Source organism: Salmo trutta, chromosome 29 (assembly GCF_901001165.1).
Source record: "Salmo trutta chromosome 29, fSalTru1.1, whole genome shotgun sequence".
Taxonomy (NCBI): domain Eukaryota; kingdom Metazoa; phylum Chordata; class Actinopteri; order Salmoniformes; family Salmonidae; genus Salmo; species Salmo trutta.
Window position 1 is genome coordinate 38,074,904 of NC_042985.1, and position 9,657 is coordinate 38,084,560.

General features: G+C 43.0%; 2 protein-coding genes across 2 annotated transcripts in view; one reads left to right on the forward strand and one right to left on the reverse strand.

Annotated features, from left to right (window-relative positions):
* LOC115167569 (neuron navigator 2) overlaps positions 1 to 2,930 on the forward strand; it is a gene marked incomplete in the record, with an annotated part of 313,298 nt that extends 310,368 nt beyond the window's left edge. The window contains 3 exon segments of the mRNA XM_029722138.1: positions 23 to 141; positions 292 to 495; positions 667 to 2,930. Of these exon segments, the coding sequence (XP_029577998.1) occupies positions 23 to 141; positions 292 to 495; positions 667 to 792 (449 nt within the window).
* A 97-nt stretch (positions 2,931 to 3,027) lies between these two features.
* On the reverse strand, positions 3,028 to 7,367 carry LOC115167568 (homeobox protein DBX1-B-like). Its single transcript, XM_029722137.1, has 4 exons — positions 6,872 to 7,367; positions 6,606 to 6,713; positions 4,765 to 4,967; positions 3,028 to 4,607 (listed from the first exon to the last, which is right to left on the reverse strand). Exons 1-4 carry the CDS (start codon positions 7,239 to 7,241, stop codon positions 4,278 to 4,280), a joined length of 1,011 nt encoding a protein of 336 aa, XP_029577997.1. The 5' UTR covers positions 7,242 to 7,367; the 3' UTR covers positions 3,028 to 4,277.
* Between the last annotated feature and the right edge of the window lie 2,290 nt (positions 7,368 to 9,657).

The window sequence follows — 9,657 nt, forward strand, 5'->3', positions numbered from 1 at the left end:
CCTTTGACCTTTGCCTCCCCAGGGCCACGCCTCTTCCTGTCATGTCCCATGGATGTGGCTGGCTCCAGGGTGTGGTTCACTGACCTCTGGAACTACTCCATCATCCCCTACATGCTGGAGGCAATCAGAGAGGGACTGCAGGTAGGCTATAAACACACAAAGGCATGCAACACGCACACGTACAACACGCACTTGCATTATGTATGACACTCACTGTGTTATCGTATTATTGTCATTCCTCTACATTGACTTATAATGCCCTCTCCCCTCCGTCCGTCTCCCTCTCTGTAGCTGTACGGCCGTAGGTCAGCGTGGGAGGACCCTGCATGCTGGGTGATTGACAGCTACCCCTGGTCAGCCACGCCCACCGCACCTGCTGATTGGCCCCCGTTGCTGCAGCTCCGCCCAGAAGATGTGGGCTTCGACGGTTACTCCGCCCCCAGGGAGGGCATCAGGAAGGAGCCGCCACAGAGCGACTGTGACGCAGACCCACTGGTGAGACAACATGCGCGCGCGCACACACACACGCAAATGCTCAAAACAGGTAAAGTGTACACATAACACACACACACACAAGCAGGCACTGCAGATCCAGAAGACAACACAGACACACACACACACAGTCCCACTCACGCTAACCTTTGACCCCTGCGTCTCCGTCCTCAGATGAATATGCTAATGAGGCTGAAGGAAGCAGCCACTTCCTCCAGCCCTCAGAGATACGACAGCGACTCTAATAGCAACAGTCGCCAACACGACATCCTGGACTCAACACTGGAGTCAACATTGTGATCCGACTCCTCCCCCTTCCCAAGAAGACAAAAATACTTTCAGTTAACGTTTTTATGTTCAGTCAATACAACATTTCTTTCGAGTGTGTTTTTTCAAGCTCACGTCCACAAAAATCAAGCCACTTTAATTGTCATATCAAGAACACTATGGGTGCAGGTAACCCAAAATGAGAGAAGAACTGAAGACAAAAAAAAGGAGTGAAACAGAAAGCTGCTGCACTGTTCTATTTTTGCACCGTCATGGCCAACCGCTCTCCTACATCCAATCCTCATGTACCATTTAGACAAACAACTGACATACACCAGAATTTTACACTGTGCATCATCTTCATCATCTTCGCCGTTTTCCTGATCAGCATCAGTACCATGGTCTCCTTATTTAAGAAAACATAGAGACTGCATCTTTGAGCCAAACCCACCACATCAGCAAGCCAGGCTCCTCACGACTCTTCCCCAGCTGCAGTGCTCCAAACTGGGCTACAGATTGAGCTACAGGCCCTTTCCTTTGGAGCGTGGTGCTGGAGGTCTCATCTTCGTCATCTCCACAGAGACCAAATTCACTGGTTCCCAATGCCTCCTTATGCCCCCAATGACACACACACATACACACACCCATCACCATTCACCTGCCCCTACATGTGACTCCTTTAGTCCCAAACGGGTCGCCGTAGCATAAGTTTCTTCTCCAGACGAAAGTCTCTACTTTGGTGCTGGACTGAACTTAATATAAGGATGCCTTACTTTTTTTGTAACAGACTTGGTGCATTAGCTCCTTTTTTTTAATTTGGTCTTTTTGGCTGTAAACTTACAGGGCTTTAAGTCAACACTCTCTTTGCGTTGTGCCTAGGCAGGTGGGCTTGAAGAGCAGCGTCGACTGTCGTCATATCGAACACTAACGCCATGTTATTAAGAGGTTGTTAGGGCTGGGAAAGGGACTTGGGCTTTAAGAACATGTAATGAGTTGTATTACTCCCAATGCTGAGAAGTTTGTAAAAGTTTGGATATAACTTACTAAGGACAACTTGTGAGATGGAAAAGTACATTTGGTTGGTGCTCAAAGTACACGTCATTTTTGTAATGGGTCTGTAATGAATATGGGGGAACGTTTATTAAGGAATTGTTTTAATCTCTATACCTCATCTACCTTCTATACACCCTTTACGCCTTTGCCATGCTTGTCGTCTGTTTTGATTATGTGACGTGTACTGATTATTATCGTCATGACAACATGTTGAGTGAATATGTAACAATGTGTATACGCTGCTTTGTTTAAAGTCATTGTACTTGAGGTCATGTTTAAAAGGTACAAACGAGAGAGTACAAAATGGGAGAAGTTAAAGATGGTTATGGCTTCAGGTCAAAACAGATTTTTTTTTTTCTTGGCTTCAGAAATGTGTATTTTGGCCCCTTTCCTCCACACCTTCATCCTAGGAGGTGTGTTTTTTGGGGGGTCCGATAGGTTCTTTGTTTCCAGCATCGCACCCATTATCTTTCAGTGTTCTTAGTCATCAAACCTATGCAACATTCATTTCGAACTCAAAATTGAAGCCAAGCCTTATGTCAGTTCTTTAAGGTTTTTCAGCACTGCCAAGAGATGTACAGCAAGTGAACAGATTTTGTGAATACTTTTTGGGGGGCTGGTACAGTCTTTGTTCATTTACAAATCAAATCAAATGTGTCTGTACATTTGGAGAGGGTCTCTTGTCATGGTAAATGCAAGCACAACAAAAAAACGGATATGTATGTGTTTGTCGGTCTGTATGTCCACCGGTGAAACAACCCGCTCGCTTTGAAAAGTTTGGATGGTGAAATGAATGGAGTTGCTGTTGAATTCACATGTTCTTAAAACTTAATGAATGTGTAGCCTTCTTTGCTATGTAAAAAAACAACAAAAAAAAAAACATATGTAACATAACAGTGTAAATACTTGATTACCTTGCAACATTTTGATGACTTTTCTAGACAATTTGTAACTACTTGAAAATGAGTATTTTGTGTACAGTCTCTTTTGCATCAGAGCAGGTGTGTGTGGAGTTTATCATCAACGTTCTCTCCAGAGCTTGGAGAACTGATTCTGAAGATCACTGTACTAGTCTTACGTCATTTGTGATTCAATAAAAATCATGGTTATTTATTAATTAATGCAATGTGACTATCAATTATGGCTCTCTACTAACATAAACCTATCGATCTATTTCATTTTTTCCTTCCATTTTGTAACAGACGTTATACCATGTAACTGTTACATTTTATTTGGTATTTGTACAAAACATAGTGAAATATTAACACATATACACACAATACATTGAAATATTAACACATATATATACATACACACACACACAATACATTTAATTAACAAATCCGTATAAATTATGCACGAAATGTCTACACTTTTCAATAAAAACTGTAAGAAGCCAAGGTAACTCCATTTTCTTGGCATAAAATATCCATACAAATAGTTGTACAAAATACTGTACAATTGAAAGAGCTGTGCAAAACAGCAAATAATTTCTAAGTATATCCTATAAACAGGGACGGCTCCGGGCATAAGCGATATAAGCGGTCGCTTAGGGTCCACTATATATTGTTTTGAACTCAGTCAGGTTCTCAACTTACTGTTGAGATTTAGAATAGTAAAATACACAAGGTGCAAGTTTGAAATTTGGTTGTGCATCAGCAGCTTTTCTCTTGTTTTGTCAGTCACTGACAGTCACTCAATTAGCCATTCCTGCAAACAATTTTTAGATTGCTAAGTTAGTCTAGCCACTCATCTAAACTTGTAGAAAATCATGGCCGAATTCCGACCGGGCCCAGGGCCCCATTAATCACTCTCACTCAGCTATCATTAACATGACAAGTCATGGCAAAATGAGTAGAATTTAATGACATTATTATAAAATGTCAACATTTTCTCTCCACACCATGGTAAAATTGGTAGAACTGCAGAAAAATTGCTTTAAAACTGCAAAAATGTCTTACAACTCCATGGCAAAGTGAATAGAATTGCATGAAACGTGTTATAAAATTGCCACATTTTCTGTCCACCCCATGGCAAAGTGTGTAGACCTGCTGAAATCTTTCTTTATAACTGCAACATTTTACATTCGCCACATGTCAAAATGTGTAGAATTGAAGGAAATGTACTTTAAAACGCTGCTGTCAAGAGGGGGGCCACAAAAAAAAAATGTGCCCTCTTGGTGGGGGTCCCTCAACAAAATCTCGCCCCCCAAAAGGCTAGAGCCGGCCCTTTCTATAAAATAAACCCTGCAGTTATTTTTAAAAGAAATAATCACGGATGTAGCCTAAATTGATTTGACAGAAGTTCATTGTTTGAAAATATTGTGGAATATGAAATAAATACATTTATTTTTAGTAGTTGAGTCTAAATTAAGGGATACAGCCTCTTGCAAACATGGTCACACTGGTACAGTTAACCTGTGGATAACCATTTTATAAACATATCTTTGAGTTTTTATAAATCAATTAAGAAACTGTGATCTCTTCTTCATCCGATTCTGAGAATTCCGAGTGTTTGCTGCAGAGAGATGGCGACGAGAGGTTCGATCCGCCGCTGTTGGACAGCTCGTGCCCCGCTGCGGGGGAATGGCAAAGGCCAGGCGCGCCTCTAACGCCGAATGGGTCCTCTTCCATCTCGTCCTCCTCCGCGGAGGACTTCTTGCCCACGTCGCTGAGGTCTGGGTGTGGGTTCGTTTTGGTGGGCAGGGTCTGCTCGCGACAACCTCCTGAAGACAGGAGCTCCCTCTCTTTCGAGTTCCTCCACTTCATTCTGCGGTTCTGGAACCAGATTTTAACCTGGCGAAGGAGAAGGAATAGTATAACCAGTTAGTTCGGGTTTAAGTTTGTAGAGGTTGACTTTATTACAGAGTTTCAATAATACAAACAGTATCAACTTTAGCATGCCTATGCGTTAGAGTAATTAGCCCTGTGCAAATAAAAGTCAATGGTTTACCTGTGAGTCTTTGAGACCGAGCTTTGAGGCCAGCTTCTTTCTGTCTGGTTTGCTGATGTATTTCTGTTTCTGGAACATCTTCTCCAGAGCTTTGCGCTGCACGTCAGAGAACACCGCCCGTCTGAGCATCCCTCTCCTCGGCTTTCCTCTGTTGGCCAGTGGCCAAGAGAAGGTCCCGGGGATGGGCACGACCGATGAAGACGCTATAGAAGAGGAGAGGGGGAAACGTTAATTCAACAAATAAACACTGTTCATTCATAAAACCATGCCGAAACGTAGCAATAGGCTTAAAATAAACGTTAAACTCGGTCCCCTGGAAGGCTATTTCTTTAGCCAACTAGCCTACTTTTTTTTACACTTGTGTACAAACTTTGCTGTTATGATTGAATATGCTTCTCCCCTTTGGCCGCGGAATACATCTCCTTTTTGAGTGAAATGGCACGAGGTGACTAATTAGCACATTGGTCGGTCCCCAGGCGCATTGGTATGGTAAAGAGGCAGCGTATCCTTTTAGGAACCCCGCGAGGGCGGATAGAGGAGTTAATAAACCGTGAACGGTAATTGTGTAGTAATGAACTAACGCAGAAAAGACTCTGGACAGGCTGCGAAGGCCATATATTATCGCAACAAAAGGAGATTTACACTTTCAAACTAAACACCACTGCATACCTGAATACTGATGCCGAGGGGCCCAGGGTGCATTTTTGTCTGCCCTCAAATCATTTTCATTAAATGAACACGAAAAGCTATTCAGGCCGCTCGAGCTGTTTTGTGAAGGTATTCAGCGCAGCCCATGAAAGGACCCCAACTCCATTATGGTTTGTCTGAATGAAAGCACGGACTAGCGACTTTATAGACTTTTCTAAGAGATTATTCTTTATCTCGCCCTGTTGATTGGCCCTAGAGTTTAAAAACTGAGAGACGAAGGGGGACGTGTAAAGCATGGTGTGTTTTTCAGGTTAGGGATATAGTAAAACACTGAAATGTTTTAATGTGCACTGATTCGATTATTGTTCGTGCAAAGAATACTTATTTCCAAGCCACTTAATTATAGCACACATGCAAATGTATGCCTATCTGTAAAGCCTACCATTTATTGACAAATAACTTGGGCTAAGACTACCTCCATATCCACAACTCATAGTTGCACTTCCCATAATCAGGCACATCAACAAGCTATGTGGTCTTGTGAGAATATTGAGAGCAGTGAATGGCGCCTAATAGGGAAATTAGTGTATGACTGGTCCACGCCTCTTGCCCGCCTGGTAGAAGTCACTCTGGGGTGCGTGGGTGGCTTGCGCCGGGGGGAGCTGACCAAATTGGTCATGATGCTGAAAGCATTGTTGGCAGCCAGTGGCCCAGTGCCCCTGCCCTGTGGGAAAACGCGGGACTGTGCGGAGGAGACTCCAAAAATGACCTTAAAGCATAAGACCGTGGGGGAACGAGCCCGACCCGCAGCCCGCCTCGAAATGAAACCGTAATGATTCCGGATAATTGGTTAATTAGCATTTGGGGAACAGAGGGCTGTATTAGCGACCAGTGATCTCAGCAGCAAGGAAGTCAGTGCAAATGGAATCAATTCCAACCACCCCGCCACACCCACTCTGAAAGCGCTGAAAAGTTCACAAGCTAAGTGCCTATACAGGGCATGTGCAAAAAGGTGCACATTTCAGAGCTTTGCAGAACGCATTCAAAGCATTATATCGAGTCCATTTGGAAAGTCGTTCTACAAAACATTTTGATATGAAAAGTTCTGAACGTTGTCCCAGGCGAGGGGTGAGTGTCAACTGTGCGCAAAGTGCAATTCAACGGCGTCTGAAAGTGCATGATGAGTTCTTTACCTGGGAAATATGTAGACCTGAAGAAGGCGGGGTGGAAGGATCCGTCGAAGTAGGGGAGAGAGAAGGCCTTGGGGTGCATACTGTGGTGGATGGCGGGGGGCAACGATGCTGTAGAGGAAAATAACGTGTCAAGGAACGCCAACAATCAAGGCAACACTCATGAAAAGACAAACATGTTTTTATCTGTTTTACAATATGCTAAGTGTATGAAACTGCTAAAATTACCCATTAGATAGAAGGTACAACATTCCCAACATCACACTTACCGGTCTTTGGTGATGGTGCAAGGATTGCGCTGACTCCAAATTTAAGATAAGTTGGGTCTTTACTACTCGGTTGTGACGTTTTCGGAGAGCGTGATTCACGCGTCGAGGCAGTTGGAGAGACGATGCGCTCCTGTGGCATGGCACTGAAGGACATGGTCGTGGTGGTTGTCGCCGGGGAGACGCTTGCTGAAGGGAGCGTCCGGCTGAAGTGGTACTCCGCCGGCCTGCTTATCCGCAGCAGGTCCTCCACAAGAAAGCTGGAGTGGGTTGGAAACGCGTTCTGCAGAGACCGTTGGAACGGCAAGGAGGCGGAGGGGCGGTAAAGGCCTGGGTACATCGCATTAGGCGCAAGGACGCTTGGGATCATCATGGTCCCGTCTGTATTATAACGCAACACGAAACGATCTGTTGAAATACTCCGTCAAGAACAAGTGAGGATCTGATAGGTTCCAATCTGAATGACTAGCTTTACTCCTCTGGCCATCTACTCTGGGGAGAGGCGTTTTTATAGCAGGCTACCCCAAAGATCCTTTCAGAACTGTCAGCCTCAACAATGAGGTTCAACAAAGTTCTCTACATGGGTCGCTTTCAAGCGCCGTCCCGGGATCGCTGATTGGCTAGAGAGTGCAATTTATGATTGGATTAGACTTCATAAGCAAGGAACACACAATGTCCCTTCCACAAAAGAGCCATAGTCATCAATTTTGCATATTGACCACGTTCCATTGAGGCGCTGCGATTGGGTTTTGTTTGGTGGAGACGCGCGCAGGCTAATTAAAAAGCTATCCTAAAAGATTCAAACATCATTTGGAGCTTCTGAATGAGGGCTTAACCGGAAGAAGCAGCTATATTTATTCGGCTCCCCTGCTGTGTTTTAATGGATCAAAAGTCCTAATGAAAGCTATAGCCCACTAAAAATTACAATTGAATGCAGTTGAGTTTATACCACATTGCTTAGGCTATAATAACGCGATCATAACGACGACGACAACCATTCATTCGTATTACAACAACAAAATATAATGAATAAATATTGCATGAATGCATAAATAATATAGGCTATGAATATTGACAATCATTTTCACAATCATGATAACAACGATAGGCTAAGTCTAATCGCCATGGTTTCATTTAGCAACCTTTATAACTACCCTACTTTAAAATGTGAATTTATTTAGGAATATGCGGATTGCGTAAAATATCCACTGGCTTCGCGTTTCATCGGATTCTCAACACTCAATCTGGACCTCGTCATGGAATAATGTCTTAAACGGATTTCTGCTCTCGGAACGCTTTAACAGATGTGTTAAATATCACGGGCTTTGCAAAATCTTCATTCAGTGCGCCAGACGTAGACCCACTGCACATTTGAGCGGAGAGAAGTGTGCGGCCCTAACCGCGTACTGCTGATCCTGTTAACCATGAACTAACTGTCACCATCAGCTGCCATGGCGCCCCTCTCTCGCTTTCATAAAGCCCTACTGGAATAAAAGCTTTATTTCTATAGACGGGGTTTGTTCTGCTGTTTTAACCAGCTGAATAAAAGCGCATCTATGATTTGATTTAAAACGCATTCATATGAGCGGACATTGAAAGCTGGTATAAAACTCACATTAAAGCGGGATTTGAGCCTGTTACCGTCGCGTTTAGTCTGCTCTGTCTTTAACCAGGCATTAGCGTTAAAATAAATCAATTTCCAAACAGAAATTCATTCATGCTACCATTTTTTGTTGTTGGACGAAATAGTGTATAGACTAAAATAGTAAGCATATTTAAACAATGTCAAACGAATAGTTGAGTAAAAAAAAATAAAACATAGCCAATTGACATATTTGTTTATTAAAAGCAAAACAAAAATATAGGCTAACGAAATAAAATAACATATTAGGTAAGGAAAATGGGATACCTAGTCAGTTGCACAACTGAATGCATTCAACCTACCAGAAATGTTTAATTCATATTAGCCTAAATACATTATCATCAAGTTAGGCTATAATTTGCTTTCGGGACAAACAAGGTTAGCGAAATGTTTTAAAGCATCAAAAACAAATGAAAAACGAATGTTATGATGTTAGTTTATACTTTCTTGCTTCATAGTTCAACGCATTACTTTAAGCACGTGATGTTTAATGTAGACTAAGTTTGATCAACAGTACAGCCATTATATTTATCCTATGTTTGATATAAATGTTATTCGAGTAATGATAGCCTAAGGGATTCAACATGAATCGAATGTAAAGTGGTCACAATCCGTTAATTAAAACGGAACGCCTCCGTGAAACGATTTCCTTGTGAGAGAAAGTGAACGCTTATCAGACGTGCGTTAGCCTTTCTGCTTGGCCCCCCCAAAAAAGGTCTGCGCCCCCCCCCCCCCAAAAAAAGAGAACCTGTAGTAACACCGTCACCATTCACCGCGAAAGTAACTAGACCTTCAAAGCTTTTTTATGAGCCTATATTTCTTTAGTTTGCTCAGAAAAATCCTCCCTTTGTGACTGCAAGCAGATGGTTTGCAGGAAGCCTCGATCACCGAGACTAATTTCTACTAGCTTTGCAAGCTTTCCACGTCTTGGCCTCTTTTTACCAAACAGAGCAAAAACAGCTGGCTCCGGCTGAATTAAAGCCATTAAAAGCACATCTCTAAAATATTACAGGACCATCCACCCCTCCCTCCGCTCTGTACCACCCTCGAATTGACACAAGACAGACTGCTTCTGCATTGAAACGGGAAGGGGTCTATGGAAAGACCCGGACCTCAGGTCCTTAACGCTGCCTCCACATCTCAAAAC